The sequence below is a fragment of the Poecilia reticulata genome, chromosome 12 (assembly GCF_904066995.2).
Source record: "Poecilia reticulata chromosome 12, P_reticulata-male-v2, whole genome shotgun sequence".
Lineage (NCBI taxonomy): Eukaryota > Metazoa > Chordata > Actinopteri > Cyprinodontiformes > Poeciliidae > Poecilia > Poecilia reticulata.
Genome location: NC_088841.1, coordinates 7,071,795 through 7,091,889, shown reverse-complemented (window position 1 = coordinate 7,091,889; position 20,095 = coordinate 7,071,795). Strand labels below are relative to the sequence as shown.

Genomic DNA, 20,095 nt, shown 5'->3' with positions numbered 1-20,095 from the left:
TTGGATAATTGCGACGACAAATGATGCAATTTCCTCCAGATGAGAGCTTCTAAAGTCGTAGCTTGACTATAAATGTTGAAACGCTAACAGACTACAGGAATTGTCCCCCGTGTTGCCTAGTTGCACAGCAACAAACACAGAACACAGGAATATTATGTATCGGCCAATTTAATCTGGACCACAGTTTTATTTTGGTAAGACATTCTATTAATGATCTAACAATTATCAATGAATAATATGACAGAAACAAAAGATAATTCATGGCTGATTTTATATTTATAGATACATCCTGTTATTTATTTTTTTGTTGTACTTTTGTCTCCTGACATTAGCTTTGCCACATGGTGATGTTGAGGCTCAGTAGATAGACTGAAACACATCCAGTGGTCAATATTCTTTCTACTTTGCTCGTAGTAGGTTAGATTTGTTTTAGCAGAGATTAAACAAGGCGATGGGAACATTCCTCTGAGATTTTTGTCAATGTTGACATGGTAGAAAACACAGTTGTTGTACATTTGGAAGCTTATTGTGCAGAATTTCTCTGGAAACCGCAGTGGATCAGCAGCCTCTGGGATACAAAGACCAGCCAGTGTGGTCATAGCAACCACGCTGCATTCAGTCACTTAAATCCCTTTTTTCTCCATATTCTGCTTGAAATTAATTTCATCAAGTCAAATCCACCAGATGGCTTGATGGAATGAGCTGCTGCCATGTCAGCATCAGCTATTTGTTCAGTCAAAACTAAGACGTTCAGTCTTACATAGTTTTCACCATGACCGAAGAACTGCATCATCATTTGAACTTTTTTCTTGAAGTCTTAATCTTCAAATCACTGCCCATCGAGGAGTATTCTCTGCTAAAATACATGCTTTTTACACTTTTTTGTACAGTCCAAAGTCAATTATCAAACCTTGTGACATTAAATTTTTTAAATAATAATAATAAAAAAACTAATTATACTGTTCCTGCTCTTTGGTGACTGTCAAATGTTCCCAAAGTGTCTTGTCCTTCGCTTAACCACTTCAGATCCATGGCCTTAACTTCAGTAGTTATGAAATGTTTTGAAAGAATTGCTGTTGAAATGTTTACGACGAGCAAGACCCCCTGCAGTTTGTCTATAGGCATGGCCAAAGCAGAGGATGCTGTCACCAGCGATACCACTTCATATGTAAGAAGATTCTAAGGCCGATACACTGGTTTTTTTTGCAACTTTTGATACAGTCCAACCTCACTTGATTGTCAAAAAACTGGTCAATATGAGTGTTAATGTTAGGTTGTATTCTTTTTCAACAAACAGGTCTCAACAGATGAGTAAATAACTTCTTGTCTTAAGTAAAAAACTGTAGCACAGGCTGTGTCAGCTCTCCTTTACTTTCTCCTTTATGCGCTAACGAATGTGGAAGCATGCAGTCCAATAACTGTCATCAAATTTTCAGATGATACTATTATTTTAAATGTGTTACAGTAGGACTCTACTGTGTATCTATTGTGACCTTTATAACCAGGTGTGATAAAAACCAAGTTTGAATCCTAGTAAAACTAAGGAAATTATTTTTGATCCAAGGGGTTTGAGAGCACATGCCAAGGTGCAACACATTGTGCTGTCGTGGTCATGGTGACGATCTCTGCTCCATACTAACCCAAAGACTGCTTTTGTGTGTGTGTGCAGACTTGAGGGTGTGTGGAGTCCAATCTAAGATCAAGCCGATCTTTCACAATGTCGCTCCTGGCAGTATAATTAGGTATGACATGGCTTTTTGGTTTGGCTTATGCAGCCTAAGTCTACATTCCCAAATATGGTGAAATATTCAATGAAGATTCATGAGGGTACTGCGATCAAACAGGGACAATAGATCTTGCAGCACCTGTCTCACGTACTGTTAGCATAATTATAAATTATTACTTTTTCTGTGATGTTTCTTATCTTTTTGCAACACGTTTGTATGTTTTACAGTCACTGGAGAATTACCGGCAGCACATTTCTTGTAGGGGACAATAAAGTGTGTCTTATCTGCATAATACCGAATCGCAAGCATCAAAGGTTTTAAGCTAATCATCTGGCTTTTGAATGGGTCAGTTTCTTTTTGCACTTCTATTTACCAAATTGAGACGTTTTCTGAAGAAAAGAAGACAAATACTGTGGTTCCTCAAATGAAGGCTTAACAGATGCTTCACACCCCACCCACAGAGTTTCAAGAAACTTCTAAGGGTGTGCCAACATGTAAATCAGCAGGAAAGTCTTCACTAATCTCCACCAAATATACCAAATGATGAATAAATTTCACACCCTATTTCAGAATAATGTCTAACTAAAATTTTGCATAAAACAATTGTCAATGTTTGATTGTGTACTTGGGTACAAAAGATTATTTGCTCACTGAATCTGTAGTGAACTCAGATAAAGATCATGTTTAATGTATTATTTTGTATTGAATTTAGCCAAACATGAAAAAACAACAACAAAAAAAACTAATTTAAGATAGACATGTCCAGTCCATAAAACAGGAACTAGCCTCGTCGGTTTGTGAATTGTGTAAATACAACCACGAAGGTGTAGATTTGCATTTGTGTAAATTTACATGTCAGCTGACGCGCTGGTATTTAGGTCCTGGTAAACATGAAAGTGACAGCAACATGTATTTTTTTTATGACAGGGGTTTGAATTCGTTATGAGTAGGTTTTAGACCAGTTATGCACATCACACGCAGTAACAGAGACTGCATGTTTTCAAATGCTATAAAAGGCCTCATAAGATAACAATCACCCTGACGGAGGGCAGTGTGAAGAAACGAGTCGCTGACAAACGCAGGAGTTCTGAAACCACCATGAGTGTAAATAGCATGTGACTTTTCACCAGTGTGTGAAACCGAGGAAGCTTCATGATTGAAAAAAGAGGAACATTCAAGAGTTTAGAATGTTCAGTTGCTTTTTTCTTGAGAACAAATTAGGCTGACTACACTCTAGGAGGAATAAATAGCCACTTTACAGGGTTGCACCAAAAGAAAATTAAAAAGTAAAAAGTAAATAAAACTCTACTCCATTGAATAGTGTTCAGTGGAATAGAGACATGTCCCATTGAACATGATGAAACGTCATTGGAGTGTAAAATAATGACAGGCAATTAACATCAATATATTTTTCTGGCTTTAAGGAAAGTGAAAGTTTTCTATAAGTAAAAGATTTTTATGGACTCTTGAATGGTTTCCTCTCCTTAAATGGATGGACAGAAACGGTAAAAGGGCACTGTGCATTTTTTAGATTCTACATGAGTCTCATGGATTCTTTTAATCAATGTTTGATTTGTGACTTTCTTTATATATCACAAAGAATGTTATACTACTGTAAACTTTGGATTTAACAGTGGCTGATTTATGCAGGAAAATATTAACAGAATTTCAACAGCGACTGTTGTGTCTGCATCGAAGGGACTGTGGATAATTATAAGTCCAAGATTTATTCTGTGAAATGCAAAGAGGAGATCAAGAAGGGACCAACGGCACAGATTAAAGTTATGAATATCTTTTGATCTACGACATCGTAAGAGAAATGCAAAATGTTTTTAGATGCGAGCGGTAGAACTCTCGAATCTTTAAAGTGACTCTTGACACGGTTCCTAATTGACACTGTTCCTCATATTTAAATTTGATAGATTTCACTGTGTGTCTCACGCAGCCACAAATACACATACAAAATCTGCTCCTCATGTGTAAATCAGTTCTAGGTCAGATTAATAAATCTACGTCATCTATGTCAAAGACTAACAGAACACAGTCAATAGTGGAGTCAAATGAAAGTTATGCCTGGTTTTCAAAACTTTTTAGTATAATATATCTGTGGTGTACATTTAAATTTAGCCCCCTTTAGTCTGATTCTACAAAATAAAATCCAGTGCAGCCAACTATGTTCAGAAATTACCTCACTAGTAAAGAGTCTATGTTTTAGATTCATAATGTATGATTCCGTTATAATAGGAAAAAGAAAGATGGTTAGATAAAAAAAAACTGAATTCAGAAAATATACCCCCATGGTGGTTGACCTATAACACAAAATCTATTAAAAATACGTTGAAGTTTTTTGTTTACAAATGGCAAAATGTGAAAAGGTTCAAGCTCATTCGTGTTCCTTTTATTTTTTGAACTACTGCCATCTTGTGGTTGATTGTGAATTAACATGAACAATATTTTGGGAACCTATGGTGAGAATAGGTAGCTAAAAACATGTTAATAGCTTTAATTATATTCTGTTTTTGTTTGGGAACAAACAAATGCTCGACTAGTTTGATTTGAGAAGATTTTTTAATAGAGCTGCAATAAAAGATAGATATATACGTGCAAGCTTTAAACATCTGCCCTATTAATTTTTGTTTCCAAACTGACTTTTGAAGCTATTTGAGATGATTTCCCTATAATTAAGTTTGGTTTAGCTTATTTCAGACAAAATATTATAAAAGAAAACATTGGAGTCACTGTTTGCAATAAAACAATCAAGAATTATATTATTAAATAGTAATGGTCAAACCTCATATTTTACAGTGATTTATATTGCTACAACAAACTTAGCATAATACATCTCAAGTCTTTATAACAACCCCCTCCTCCAAATTTGAACTTTAAACATGTATATTCACTATATGAATTAGTCCTAATTCTCCACACATTGATTTAAAAAAAATAATTTCTGTCATATTTTACTCAGGAAATGCTTAGAACTCCTAAAATAGCTTTAACGACTTACTCAAAAGACTTCAGAAAACAAGCTTGTGGTTTCTCTCATACCATCTCATATTGCTTCAGCCAAACTGTTGTATCGCGAGACTACGTTTCCCACAAATCTTTTCACTGAGAGAATTTACGGTAGACATGGATTTTACGTCATAAAAAAAAAACATGGCGGACTAGTTATCGCACTGGATCCGCTACCTATTTCTTTTCTTCCATACATTGTGGCTTGCTTAGCCAAGAAAACGGGATACTATTGAACAGGTACGAACGTGAACAGCAACTGTGTCGGTGAGATTGTTACGGCCGTTTGAGTCACACTACTTTGATAGCATGAAGCTATATCTCAGACAGTCTGCCACACTGAAGCATTGTTATGGGGTGTAAGCGCTGCCTTGTGCACTTTTCTACTTGCCATGAAAAGGTGCGCTTTATTTGGCGCGTTAAAGATAGAGTCGTTTTTGCACAAAGGTGTGGTCGCTCAATTATTTAGTGAATTTATGTTTACATTAACCCTAAACGCTCTCCCATGTGTCGAACATTGCTGGCCTTGACAGTTAACCGAACCGCTGAGTCTTAGCTGGAAAGAGCAGTGGATTAAAGTCAAAACATTCTTAGTTTTGGTGCAGGAGTTGGACAAGTTGATTATTTGTTGCAATAAAAATAGTGTTTTATTGCTGTAAACTGCCTGGACAAAATATGTCTTACGAAACCTAATTTGAATGGTTTCTTAGTTTCCATGCAACAGATTACATGTTTACTGTAGCTAAACATTTACATAATTGGTGGCAATCAAACTAATTGTGCTAGCTTTTAAAAATAAATGTGTTACACGTGACCTTGCAAACTTATTCATAGCCATTTGATTTCACCTTTTATTTCATTACAACCATAAAGTTACTGCCTTTTATTGGTAGCAGATCAACAACAACAAAAAGTTGTACATAAACGTTAAGTCAAAGGAAAAACAATTAATTGCTATGAAAAATTATTGTTTTTAGACTGTAATTTTTTGCCAATTCTTTCCTGTAAAATTACATAGCATTTCAGTGAAAGTGGGTCGTCTGCCTACGTGAAAGTGAATTTAGATCTCAGTGGGATTCAAATCCAGACTTTGAATAGGACACTAGCATGACAAATAACTGAACAAACAGTTCTGCTGCTCTGGCTGTATGTCTATTTACCTCCATATTCTCATCAACGCTCTGCTGAAGCAGTGAAGAAAATCATCACCATAGCATGACGCTGCCACCACCATCTTTCACTCAAGGCATGGCCTGTTAAGGAAGATGTGCAATGTTAGTTTACATGGTGTTTATAGACCACAAAGCTCAATTTTGTTGTCATCTGATCAGAGCAGCACATCTTGCATATTTATTGTTTCACCATGCATTGTGGAAACTGCAGCACTCTTTCATAACTAATATTTAATTGATTTATGCAAAGATGTACTGTGAATTCAAATGGCTGCTTTAGTGTATGATTTATCAGTATCAAAGTAAAATAAATTGCTTTCAAATGCAAGCAATTTTTCTTTAGATTTTTATTTCTTAAAATATCTTGAAAACCATATAAACTGTTCTTTCCACTTCATAACTATGTCCTACATTGTGTTGCTCTATTGCATAAATTCCCAATAAAATACACTGAAGGTTTGTGATGTAATATGACAGAATGGGGGAAAATGTTCAAGGGGATATGAATATTTTTTCCAGGCAATCTATGTACTTATGAATTCCTTCTTTATATTACTAGATTATTATTATATCTAATCAATAATAAAAGTGTATGATCCTGTGGATGTTTGATTGAAATTACAATGATAAAAGACAGAAAAGGCAAAGAATAGCACGATAAACCACTTTATCACAGCTGTAGCCGAGAGTATGTGAGGATGTAAGCTTATTAACTGATCCTGATTTTATTTTGTTATCAGGTTGGGAGAACTGATGAACATGTAACTCTGGACTTGGAGTTTACTAGCTAAGGACGTCACTTTGTGGTAGGATATACATATGATTCACTAAATATTTAGCATAAGTTGTGGTTGAGTGAATATTTTTGAAAATATGTAAGCTAAGCAAATTGCTCTTTAAATGTCTGTCTTAAAAGACTTTTAAAGTAGCTGTTAAATAATGACTTGCTATCTCTGGATAAATTGGTCTTGCAGTTTTAACTGCACTGCTTCCTAATCTCTGGTCTTCAGGTTAAAATGTTTCGTCGGTCGAGATTCAGTGTTCGCCCCAATGTCAGCACGGTCGGGAGAACGGCAGCGGGAACGCCTCAGGAACCCCCGGCAGCAAGCCTGGAGGCAGGTCAGACCCAAAAGGAACCAAACGAGGGCAGTAACGCTTCTCTAGAAAGCAAGTCTGACGCTACACCATCAGAAAACGCTCCCAGTACGGGGTGAGTGGGAGAGTCGACTCAAGCTACTCGATTAGCTGTAGCTTTTTCTTTTACATTGAGTAGCCAAACTAACTCTTCAGATATTTGTTTAGCGATGGCAATGACCAGAACGGGGACGGCGCCAGCTCCTCGGCATCAGTCCAGAGACGGAAGCGCTTCTCCATCAAGCCCAAGGTGGCTCCTGGTCGGCCTCCAGCCATCTCCCGGACACCAAAATCCCCCGTCAAAGCAGCCTCTACGCCTTCAGGCGACGGCATGTGTGAGTCAGACCTAGAAAAGCCGTCGACATCTAGTCAGCCGGCGAAAACGCCAGCACCTCGAGGGCTCCAGTCCCCGAGGCGAAGAAGACTCTCTGAAGATGCAAAGCAGCACAAAATACAACCAAAGGTCGGTCCCGTCTCCTCTGAGAAACCAGGACCTCCGTCTGTTTCTCCGTCTGAGGACTCGCCAAAGCCAACCCATCTGCCGGCAGACCGCAGCAAACAAGTGGAAAACATTTCAACCAGTCAGGCCAAGGAAGTTCATTCAAGAGCACACGACAGAGTGCCACCTTCTATACCGGACAAGGAAGCTACAGAAATATCAGAGAAAGCAAAGACTCTCATATCATCAAAAAATTTAACTTCAATGACCCCATCAGCGATGTCCCTGAGCAGACTCCTGAATGACCCGTCAGACGTACAGAGGATGCTGAAGGCTCGGAGGCTGAGAGAGCTGCTGAGGCAGGAGCGCTCCAAAGAAACGGTTGGCTCAGGATTATTCATATTCTCAGCATGCAGGACATTTAACTTCATTAAAGTTTTTCTTATTGCTATCAACACCGGTATTATTGGATATAAATGAAATACTGCATCATTTTTTGTTGCAGAATCTCAAAAGAGCTAAAACACGTCGAAAGGACTTCACTTTAGACCCGACAAAAATGACCATGAGAGACCTCATCCACTACCTCCCTACGTCCAATCCTATGAGGTACGTTTCTTGACATTTTCTGTAGGCCAGCACCTCAGAGATGATATTTCGTGATTGTGAATGAAGCTGCTTTTTAAAATCTGATTTGTCAATCTTTTCAGATCCAGTTTGGAAGAACACAATGAGGAGAACGAGACGGTGATCCCACCTTCGCCAAGAAGAGAAGGGTGTGTTTGTCTCATTATACCTGATGGCCTTACCTTACATCTGATATACATTTTTTATGAAAATGAAATGTGAGGAAAAATGACTTGTGAGCATCCTCTTGTGGTGCTTATTATGCATGAAATCTGGTACGTTTAAACTTTGACCGCCTTTAGTACCTTTCATCCAGAAATGCTCTGAGTGCGATGTCTCAATTTTGGTTTTCACTTCAAGCTAAATGACATTAAATGAAGGAATATTTTGGATAAAGTTACACATTTTTGCCTGAAATCCACATCTGCGGGTCTTAGCAGTGGGCTGAATAATGTCTCTCAAAATGTTGTTTTATTCCAACACACATTATGTTTTCCAACTCCTAAAGGTCAACAGAGCGACCTCCGGTACCTGAGGTCACCCCTACCAAAGTGAATACCAGAGAAGAAGAAGAGGAGGAGGAAGAGGCTGCGGCAGAGGAAGATCAGGAGGAATCTCTCATGGTTCCTCAGCTCAAAGTAGCAGAAGACGGCTCGCTGATCATTGATGAAGAGAGGTAAGCAGAGTTCTTCACAGTGTGTTATGATCCCTCTTTGTTTTGCAATCAAGTGATGTTTGTTTTTTTTTTTTTTTGTGATTTATCAAACCTCCAGCTTAACGGTGGAAGTCCAGCGAGCCAAAGGGCCGAACCCGGCGTCCGACAGAGACCCCATCTTTGAGAGAGGCTCCACGACAACTTACTCAAGCTTCAGGAAATCAAATTACTCCAAACCCTGGTCGATTGAAGGTTCAGCCCACACAGATTGTCGTCTAAATTTATTGCATGGCTGTGATGCGCTTGAATTCATTTTTGACACATCTCTGTTGTGTTTGGTTTTCCTCAGAGACCGACATGTTCTACCTGGCAGTCAGCATGGTGGGGACAGACTTTTCCATGATTTGCCAACTGTTTCCACACAGAGCTCGGTCAGAAATAAAAGTAGGATTATTAACTACTTGTAATATGTGTATTTACAAGACATAAAGAGGCAATTCACAGGCGATCTAAATATACAAACATGTATACTTTTTCAGAACAAGTTCAAAAAAGAAGAACGAGAAAACTCCTGGAGGATCGACAAAGCTTTTAGTAAGTGTGTCAAGTGTGACAGTAGGTGAGTAATGATTGGTGAATGTAATTTAATGGGACGTTTGCTTCTTAGGAGAGAGGCGAAAACTGGATATAGAATACTTTTCTAAGCTGCTGGAGAAAATTATGGAGTTTCAGAGAGAGAAGAAGAAACTCAAGTCACTCGTTGGGAAGAACAACAAAAGAAAAGCCAGAACGAGGCCAAAGGGTAACATACTCCTCAGACGTTTCAAAGAGGTGTTTCATAGGTTTGTCTCATTTCTAAATCTATGCTTTTATTTACAGGCAAGAGACCGGCAAAGAGTCTGAGTGACGTGGAGGAAGAGGAGGAGAACAAAATTCCTGATTTGGAGGAAGAGCAGGAGAAAGAGAACGAGGACCAGTGTAACGAAGGGGAAACTCCTGCTTCTGAGCCGATGAAAAAACGCAAAAAGAAGAACGGGGAGGAAACGAATGAGAAGAAAAACAAAACAGGTCTTTAAAGAAAAAATCTGACTCTTGTTTTTATAAGTTTGTTCCATTATGACCAGTAGAGATGGACCAGTCAGAGATTTTGTAGTTGAAAAAGGACTTCACGTCAGAATTAAGAGTATTATAAAAAAAAAAAGATAATATTGTAAACTGTTTTTCAAAAGTAAAAACAGCTGGTTTTGGACAACCAGCTGTTTTTTGTTGTTGTTTTTTTTTTTACCTGTTCTCTCGAACTCAAAAGGTGTGTTTGTTAATAAATGTCCATTTGATGTTTTGAGTCTTCCTTTATTTTTTTCAGCTGAAGTACCCGAAGCCTTGGAGGCGGCACTTCCTGAGAGCCACACCGATTCAGAAATGTAATGCTGTGCAGTAGGTTTGGATGCAACACTTTTTTGAAAGAAATTGAAATTGAAACTTTTTGGTTTGCTCTAACATTTAGGTCTCCAAACGTAAATACAACCAAGGATCCAGTCATCAAGCCAGCCAAGCTGTCACGAGCCAGAGCACCAAAACCACTCCTGCCTTTGGGCCTGAAGCGAGGCACAAAGGGGAAAAGTGAAGAAACCCAGTCAGATAAAGGAGATACGAATGCGAGACAAGAAGAAGAACAGGTTATTAATTTCTATTTTGAGCCATCAAAATGTTCTTTATGTTGTAATTTTTTCTTATTTAAAGCCTGTTTATGTTTTAGGTGACTAAAAATGAATCAAATGCACGCAAAACTAGTAGGGAAAGGTTTTCTGGCGATGACATTTCTTCTGAAGAGGAAGAGGAAACGGTAAAGCATCAAGGACCCACCAGGTAAAGTAATCAATCTTTTGCCAAAATAAATGACGGGACCCCAACTGATTAATTTCTAATCCCTTAGTAATTTACAGTACAATTTACTTTTGTCCATTTGATTTGTAGATATGGAAGAATCCCCAAACCCAATCTGGCCTTTGCTTATCCTAGCAAAGATGAATTACATTCCTCTGAAGCAGAAACGTCTTCAGCCCCAAAGTCCAAACCCAAAGTTTCTCTGAAAAGAGGCAAATCACTGAAACCGCAATCCGACCAAAAACCCAAGAAATCCAAACTGGTTACTCTCAGATCCTCCAAGCCAGACTTCAGCGACGACGACGAAGATGAGGAAGATGGATGTTGCATCTCCGATAAAGGCATCATGTCTTGTGGCCTGCACTCGTTGAATGATGTGATTTCAGAAGTGGATGACCCTATGGCCGAGGTAGGAAGCAGAAAACTCCCCCACTTAAACGCCACCGAGGCACATCATTCATTTTCATTTCTCCTCCAAACATTGTTTGTGTTTCAACTATTTTTTTCCCCTTTTTTTTCATATTTTACTTTGCATATTTTAACCCCTCCACTCTTGACCCCTCCCATTCCTATAATTAGCTTGATATCTTGTCCAGTATGCCTGATATGCTGGGCATCTCCCAAGATGTGCTGTGTCCTGATTCATCTTGCCATCAAACACAGTATGAGACAAGCACTGCTGAAGCATGTGATCATCAGCTGGACCTGCTGGTTGTAAGTCACGTATCATTAAATCGTGCTGTGTGTTAAATCTTAATCCCCAGTTACACCTAGTGTTGAATTTATTCTTTCTCGAGTCCAACCTCAGATGTTCAGTTTAGATCAAGTTTATTCCAATGTATTATTTGTTTACACTTTAAGGTCATGCATTATTTGCTCTATTTTTCATGAGTTATTACTGCAGTAGTTTAGCTGTTTTGTGAAATACTAACATTGACCTGTGACAGATTAAGTTTTAAATGGAAAAGAAAAACAGTCTTTATATTTCTTATACCCCGAACCAAAGAATCACAGATCTTTAGTATCAATAATGACGACCAAAAGACCCATACAGATTCCTTAGTACGGTTCTATTCTACAAGTCAAAGAAAATAAAAGTTCAACACATTTCAAAGAAAACCAATTTGAACACCGACATTAACATCTTCACACAGACACATTTTAAATTTGTTTTTTTTTTTTTGCTGAACACAGACACCAAATTTAACTATGGAAAACTGCTTATGCGAGTCACAAATCTTGATCTTTATTTTTGTGCCCTTGAGTGTGTTCACGCTGGAGGTAGATTTGTGTCTTGTGGGTAGTGTGGATGCCTGAACAGCAGGGGGCGCTGCCAAACTCATAATAAACCAGAACTACTTCATGCAGATTCGCTAAAAAAGACTGAAGTGTTTCTATGAATGTTTTAAAAATGGCAAAACAATGTTTTACATACAATAACTAATTAAAAGAAAAATATGTATAGTGAGCTAAAATAATGGATCCAATGCACAAAGAAATAAGGTCCTAATTATAATAGACCGACAACATCCTGTTGTGGTGTTTTGGTCTCCCATAATCTGGTTCATAGAAATAAAACACAGTGATGCCCGATGTATCGGCACAAACATCTGTACTTGCTTGTCACTTTTTAACATATTGTATTGTCCCATGATTAAAACCACGCCAATATTGACAACCGATATCTATTTAGATCTTGTTGCCTTTTTTTTTTTTTTTTTTTGGGCGAGTGAGGGGAGGAAGTCGGCCATTTTGACAGTGACGATGGTGATATACTATCAGCCATAACAGCAATTCTAAAATCAGATCTCAATATCGATCCAAATTTTTACATAAGTGCATTCCAGTTGAAACGGATAGTTTTGAGATAAATTAAATGTACTGTTGATAGTCAAATAACATACATATTCAGCAATGTGTTACATTTACAACTTACAGAGCCTTGTAGACTTAGTTACACCTCTTGATTTGATGAAATACTACGAAACCGAGAGATGGAGATGGAAATTTGTACACAGTTTTTACACATATTTGTGGTTGTGAAGTGACATTCTCAAGAAGATCAAGGAGCATGAATACATTTATAAAGCACTGTGTACTATTGTGAAGATTATGAAGAAGTGTAACTGGAGCAATTGTGCATATTTTGTGTGTCCTGTTTCTTTTTCCTATTGACATTTAAATCTTTTTTTTTTTCTGTTGCAGGATGTTATCGACATTATTACCTCAGAACAAACAGAATGTATGTTATAAGCTCATTCTTTGAAGCCTCTGGTGAATAGAAAGTCCAGCATGTTTTCAGAGACTCCATTTATGTTTTTTTTTTTTTATCACTCAGTTTCTCAGGATGACGGCTATAATGAGGCCGCTCAAACCCTTTTGACGATCGGTAAGGTTGGTCACGTCTGTATGTCAACAGAGGGAGAAGTGACTACGCAAGCCTCCGCATCAGGTAGGAGCATCAGAAACCACTGAATTCCTCATCTATGTTTGGATGTTGCTTTATTTAAGTTGAGTTAATGTATACAATGTTTAATTTCAGGAATGGTAACGGATGGGAATAAATCAGACCACTTGGATGAACAGATTGTGGCTGATGCACAACCGCAAAGTGCTTTATCTACTGCATGTTCGCAGATAGGCGGAGAAATTTCAGAAACTGTTGCCGGTGTGGACCTAGGAAACCTAGAAATGAGGCACAGCGATACATCTCATGTTAAAACCACCGAGCCAAAATGTGACGAGCGAAAGACTGCACAGAGCTCAAATAGCAATTCTCCATCAACCAAGGTGGCGCGCTTTTCTAAAGTAAAGCCTAAACCAAACCTTGGGCGATCTTCAAGGACCACACCTCCAACAATCCAAACGGAGATTTCCAAAAAGAATGAGGCTGAAGAGAGACGCTCGGTTGGTGCTGTTGAAGCAACCCCAAAGAGAGCAGACTCTGATGAAGCATTGTTAGAAGACGGTGATTCTCTTAAGGAAGTTCAACTAACAGAAGAGAAATCTGGGAATTCATTGATCACACAAGGTTGCTCCATGTCATTATCCCAGGCTGAATTTAGTGGGAATGAGGTTGCCAGAGGTACAAACTCACCCAGTCGTAAAGATGTAAGTGTTGCACCTCATGACAGAACTGATGAGTCTGATTTAAGCAGCTCTTTGGAATCTAAGTCAGAATTGACGCGTATTGTGCCAGAGCCATGCACACCTTCAGACTCAATCCAAGACAGCAGCAGCAAACATCCTCCTGCTGAAAAAGATTTACCTGCCAATCAAAAGAGTACGGGTGTTTTTGCACCTAGAAGGAGTAGATTGGCAAAAATCAAACCCAACCTTTCACAGATGTCAAGAACTGCAATGAATAAATCTCAGATCAGTAAAGAGACTGTAAAGACAGACCCACTCACTACGTCAAACTCAGAATCCCAAAAGCAAACCATACCAGATGTGGAAACCCAATCTACTAGCTTTTTGTCAAGAAATGTTGATGTGTCCCCTCAAGCAGAACGCCAGAATACTCTTAAGGTTCTTTCTAGTCCAGAAACACAAGCTGAATATAAATCAAATGTAGAATTAGCTGCAGTCCCAGAACAAAGTTGTAGTCCTGCTACATCGATCTCCCCTGTAGAAAACAAACCAGCTAGTAAACAAGAGAGTAATGTTACATCTGCTCAGTTGAGAAGGAGCCGTTTGCAGAAGGTTAAGCCCAAACCAAATCTAACCCAGACTTTAAGAGCTACAGTAACTAAACCTCAAGCCACAGAAGACACAGCAATCAAAAGTCCTACAGAGTCGACACAGATTCACTTGGAAGACACTGACTGTGCTTCAAGGTTGAACCCAATACTGGCTTCGGACTCCATTCATGTATCGACAGCAAAGCAGGTTACAAACAAACCTGCATCGACTGAGATTGTTAATCAGGTTGACATTGAACTTCTTCCAGTTGACCAATGTCAAAAGCAAACCAGCGCCGAATCAAGTTCGGCTTCTAAGTCCACAGATAAAGCTTTGGATTCTCTCGATGAAACAAGTGAAATTAGTTGTCGTGGTGACATGACATCACATGTTAGTCGAACAAACTTTGATTCTGACCAAGACCAACGCGGTCAACCTGCTGGGTCTGTAAGACCTCAGGAAGAGTCGGCTGTCTGCAAACCTGACGGGGAAAATGCAGCTTCTGAACAGCCGAGGCGAAATCGATTATCAAAAATCAGACTTAGACCTAACATTTCTCAAGCATCAAGAGCTTCAAAGCTGAAACCTCGAACATCAGAAAGACAGTCAGAGAATCACGCAAATCCTGAACCGGACCCAGACCCAACATGCGGCCCGTTGTCAGACAGACAAAGTGGAAATAATAATCCTGTGATGGAATTAAGTCCACCTCTTACCTCTGAATCTTCAGAAATGAAAAAGACACTTTCTGAAGCAAAGAAGCAAAACTTTAACGTCAATCCTGAGCTGATGAAACAAGAGTCAACATCCAGTGAAAACCTCATAGGTGCAACATCTTCAACCTTCAGCAATAATAGCCCAACAGTTAAAGGACCACAGTTTGGTCAAGGGTCAAACCTGAATTCAGGAGCAGATCTAGAAAGAAGCAACCTTTCAGCTTGCTTTGCTCCCTCTGAAGAGTTACAAGTCAGTCAGAAGGAGGATAAAGTGCCATCTGCTCAGCTGGTCAAAAGGAGTCGATCACAAAAACCTAAACCAAATTTATCACAGACCGCAAGACCTGTAAGGTCCAAAGCCAATGACAAATCTGAAGTCCAACCCCAACTCTGTGCACAGCAGACAACCGCAGAGAAAGGGACGTATTCTGAGTTCACAGATGCAAACTTGACAGCTCAAGGTGGACCAAGTGAGAGCATAAATGTTTCACAAACAGTTAAATCAGCAATTATCAGCATTGTAAATATAGGCAGTTCAGCCCGAGACCAGATGGAGCCTTGTGTTGCGTCGGCCCGTGATCAAAAGGATGACAAATCACACGCAGAAAACTCAACAACTACGCAGGCTGTAAGAAGACCTCAAAGCCAGGCCTCTGAGCAGAATAGAGAAATTGAGGAAAAAGTACTAAAAAATGTTGAAGTTTCAAGTTCAGCTGTCACAGAAAAAACAATTCCTCAACGAAGGCAGCGCTTTTCCAAAGTCAAACCCAAGCCCAATTTAGAAAAAAGCTGTAGAGTCAGAAAGCTTCAGTCCGATGATCACAGCAGACCTTTTGAAGACCAGAGTAAAGAGATGTTGTCTGTTGCATTGGAGCAACCGCTGGAATCAACTGAGGACAAAATGTCAGATACAGACCCAGCATCTGGAGATTGCAACTTGGCTATTAAACCGAAACCCAACCTGCGCTGCAGCGGACGTCTTCAGCAAACCCAGCCAGCTGGAAACACAAAACCAATGGAAACAGGTTTCACGGTTCTCCTGTTCTCAGCAATCCTGACTGGTTTGGATTTAATAACTAATGGGATTTAAACTATTTTTCCTTTTCTTTTTTACAGTCTCTGACAGTACTTTGCAAGCCTTTGGTGCCTCTAGGGAAATCAAGAAATCTGTACATGAACTTAAAGCCGACACCCACGATCCAGAAAAAGCCCTTGAGAAATCGAACGAAAAAGACTCAAGTTCAATTGATTCTCATTCCTCTCATAGTTGTGTTCAACCACAATCTTCTTATGGGGTAAATATGCTTCTTTATCAACAAGACTCTTTCTCAACGATGCTTTTTCTTTTTTTTTTTTTTTTAAATGAAGCTAAATGATAACCATTATAGCAGCAGCTTCTACTGGCAAATTTGGCTTGCTTTTTTATAAGTTAATGTGAAAGGTGTGTTTTTTTGGTCGTTTTTTTTTGTTTTTTTTAGTTCAAAAAGTCTTGTGTACAATTGTGTTTCAATCCATTTACCTTGCCAACCCTTAATATAATTCAGTGCAACTAATTTGGCTTTTTGAAGTAATCTAATTTGTAATTAATCCCAATATAATCCAGCGGTGGAAAATACAATTTTGAAGATCAAGGAAAAAACTTTCTTTTTTTTTTATCGCAAAACAAAAAAAAAAAATTGAGTTTTTCTTTGTTCTACTTACCAAACTCAAATTGTGGGAAACACAAGGGGGGAGAAATACTTTCCCAAAGACCGTAGAACAACCTTTGACTAAATAAGTCTGAGAAAGCGTGCTTTGTAGTACTGAGTGTCGGCACTTTGATCAACGATGGGTTGTACTACACAAAAAGACGCCGTTACTTTCCCCTCAAATTTTCTCCCTTTGATTCCTTTAATCCCAGCATAAAGCATCAAGCACCGAGGCAATTCAGAAAGATCCGCTCCTGTCACAAAGTAAGTCAGAGATTTTCTCCCACTCGCGTCGATTTGTTTGAAGTTTGCTTTCTCTTTCCTGTTGTTTTTTTTTTTTTTGACTGAATTATGCCTCGCTCCCTCTCAGTGCTGCCAGAGCAAGTGCCTTCAGATCTAGAGGAGCCCTTTTTCATCCTCTCCCTGACGGAGATCCCGGTCCCCTCAGCAGGGGAAGTGGGAGCGAGCGGAGCCCAGAACCTCTCTTATCTTCCCGCAACAGGTGGATCGGGACAGCAGACGAGGTTCGTGTCGGCTCTCCGTCCGGGGAAGTTTGGGTCGTTTAGTTTTGCTTCTGATTCCTCCCACCTTCCCCATTTCTTCTCCCTTTGCAGTGTTTCTGAGGCGAGTTTGAAAGCAGAAGAAAACCATCCAGAAGTTTCTGTTGAACCTAAAGTTCTCAAGAACTCCGTCGCTGAGGCGAACGAAACAACCGGTGATGATTTAGGCGACAAGGAAACTCGTCTCAGCAGGTGAGGAAGAAAATCGAAGTAATTCTCCAGATTGTCAGGTTAGAAACTTTTAGTTTAACTATATTTTCATTTGTCACAGAAAACCCAAAGTTTCTGCTTCTGACGTTTCCAAAGCGAGCGTTTATGAAACGAGGAGTTCCAAGTGTAGAAAAGCAGCAAGTAGGAGAAATCAGAAGAAAACTCCAACCAAAGCAGCACAGACATCTTCAAAACCTACAGCCTCTGCATCAAATTCTAATATTCCCAGTCAAACAAGAGCAGCAGCAGCGGCAGCAGCAGAGGCGCTTACGGCACCAGTTCGTGCGCATATTGACCTGAGGTCTTCATCTACGGTAAGGAGGATACAGATTTGTGTTTGCTAATTTTTGTTCTCCAACATGAGCTTTATAAAACCTAATTGTTTGCTCTCTCTCGCAGGCTTTCACGTCCTCGGAAAGGGAGAGCGGCTTTGTCGACAACGAGCCTACGAGCGTGTCGCAGTACTTCCTGAGTGACATCTTCACAGAAGTTGATGAAGGATAAAAGCTGCAAAGCACTTGCAGTTCCACTTTTTTTTTTATTTTTATGCTCTTGTATCATTTCTACAGTGGTTTATTTAAGGTTGTATTTTATTTTATTTTTTTTCTCAGTTCTTTTACCAGACGTATTTCATAAACTTTAACAAGCACTTTGAATGTGTACAGATGTACTGAAATGTGATTTTTAAGCTTCTGTCAGTTTAAATACAAATGTGAAACGGTGTAAATATGGCCGACAGAATGAGGTAGACTGAACACCTGGCAGCTGACTGAGGCATTACTATCAGATTTCATAAACCAGCTGTGAAAATGTAAATATTGTACAGTAGAACTGATTGTTTTCCTCTTTTCTCCATGTTCATACTTTTTCAGACTTTAGGCCGCGTCATTGGTTTTAAATAGAAATTTAACTACATAAGAAGACATGTTTGCATATATTTGATTTTTTTCTGTGTTCATCAAAACTTCAAAAGATGTCATTCTGTATAAAAAACCAGATCCAGTGTTTTCCATATGTAGCTGTGTGTATCCTCACCTTGTACAGATGAGAACCAGTCAATATATTATATTTGATACCTTGAACTACTTACGTTTGCAACTTGAACATCCAGTGTGTGTAATATATTTTTAGGCGTGCAGATGATTACACAATGCAACAAATTTAGAACAACCAGAAGTCGGTTACCGAAAAATATTAAATGAATGCTTTAGATGTATTAGATTTAGTGACTTGTTTAGTCCTGTTAAACGCTCTGAAATGTGGGGAAAATGATAAATAAGACCAACAACATTGTAGCATTTACGTGCTTTATGATTTAATATAAACAAATATTTTATTGAATTAATTAATAGAAACATGCTTTTCCGTTGTAGTTGCTTTCTGCTGTCAAATTCCCTCTGTCACTGGAATACTAAATATGTCTCTGAAGTGTGATATTGTCTTAAATAAAACTATCAGCCACTTCACTGTCTGATGTATTTATGTTGTTATTGGGATAATTTACATGGAAAATCTGTTTAAAATCTAAGTTATCTACTTCAACACTGTAATATGTTTTTCTAGTCGTCTTATGCAGCTACCTTGAAAGTCTGGAATTTCCTGTAGTTATTTGTAAAAGTGTGAGGAGAAAACTTCAGCGTAGCAGTTGCCAGACTTTATTTCAATTACTTTCTTGGAATAAATTTAAAGTTACAGAAATCTAATTTACATTTATAATCCCCATGTTGCCACATCTCCACTTCAGCATTTGTTGAACTTATTGATTTTCCCCAGCATAGAATTTTTAAATTCTATGCTTTTAAAAATTATTGCATTCAAATGTTTGGGAAATGTTTCAAATTTGCTTCTAGAGAAGCATTACATAGGAAGGAACCCTGTTCGTAATTCTTGATGACTTCATGAAATTAAGTATTTTCCTAGAAGATAATTAAACCCTTGTTCTCTCCAAGGTTTTAACTACTTCTTAAACACCTGAACTGTGTGGTGGGAGAGGGAATATATGAAATTGTGTTCAACCAGCATTTTCTCTCCTTTTATTCATAAAGTTCTTAAACAATTTCTAAGTTGCTGAATGTGCCATTTATCAAGTTTTAGAATTGAACCCTATAATGGACAGAAACACTTAAGAAAATTAAACATGGTATTAGATCACTTTCATGGCACTCTGGGCTTGTTTTTGTTGTTGTTTTACTTCTAAATACTGATATGTTTTATTTTATTTTCATGCCCCACATGCTGGTCTGAACAGGCACTGCTAGACACAATTATCAATTCCCATTCAAGGGATTTTTTTTTTAACACCTTCTGCAAAAAGCAATTTATCAACTCCAAACACAAACATGCTTGTCATTTGTATCACTTTCTGCAGTGCAAGTGAAGACAGCATCTGTCAGTGCAGACCTAATGCTCTTAATTGTCCCGTCAGTCCTGCCATTTCCTTTTTTTCTTTCTTTTTTTGACAAACCTTGCTGTCAAAGTTTTGAGACAAATGTCTCAGCCTTTTGTTCAGAGACCAGTTCAGAATAATAACTGCCGGCGGTTCAGGATTTCAGCTCGTCTGTGTTTGTTTAAAAGTTAATCGAAACTT

General features: G+C 38.6%; 1 protein-coding gene across 3 annotated transcripts; it reads left to right on the top strand.

The window, feature by feature from the left end:
• Nucleotides 1–4,845: 4,845 nt before the first annotated feature.
• zgc:162472 (uncharacterized) lies at nt 4,846–18,974 on the top strand. 3 transcript variants are annotated; one of them, XM_008423501.3, is made up of 26 exons: nt 4,846–4,982; nt 6,655–6,720; nt 6,925–7,124; nt 7,217–7,868; nt 7,993–8,096; nt 8,198–8,263; nt 8,623–8,790; nt 8,888–9,021; nt 9,119–9,213; nt 9,309–9,363; nt 9,437–9,571; nt 9,649–9,837; nt 10,133–10,190; nt 10,274–10,445; nt 10,526–10,635; nt 10,744–11,062; nt 11,233–11,367; nt 12,859–12,895; nt 12,992–13,105; nt 13,196–16,075; nt 16,167–16,345; nt 16,951–17,002; nt 17,109–17,262; nt 17,353–17,490; nt 17,570–17,822; nt 17,908–18,974. In XM_008423501.3, the coding sequence occupies exons 3-26, from the start codon at nt 6,931–6,933 to the stop codon at nt 18,010–18,012; spliced, it is 6,498 nt and encodes a 2,165-aa protein (XP_008421723.1). In that variant the 5' UTR covers nt 4,846–4,982; nt 6,655–6,720; nt 6,925–6,930; the 3' UTR covers nt 18,013–18,974. The 3 variants fall into 3 exon arrangements, with proteins under 3 accessions (XP_008421723.1, XP_081469541.1, XP_081469542.1); XM_081613415.1 differs by having other exon boundaries at nt 7,205–7,868; XM_081613416.1 differs by lacking the exon at nt 11,233–11,367 and having other exon boundaries at nt 7,205–7,868.
• Nucleotides 18,975–20,095: the final 1,121 nt, after the last annotated feature.

Bases quoted from the DNA above. Each gene is read 5' to 3' on its own strand.
- zgc:162472 (XM_081613415.1), top strand. From the start codon at position 6,931: ATGTTTCGTCGGTCGAGATTCAGTGTTCGCCCCAATGTCAGCACGGTC. The intron at 8,264-8,622 runs GTGTGTTTGTCT...CAACTCCTAAAG, and splicing joins CCTTCGCCAAGAAGAGAAGG to GTCAACAGAGCGACCTCCGG. The intron at 9,364-9,436 runs GTAAGTGTGTCA...TTTGCTTCTTAG, and splicing joins GAGGATCGACAAAGCTTTTA to GAGAGAGGCGAAAACTGGAT.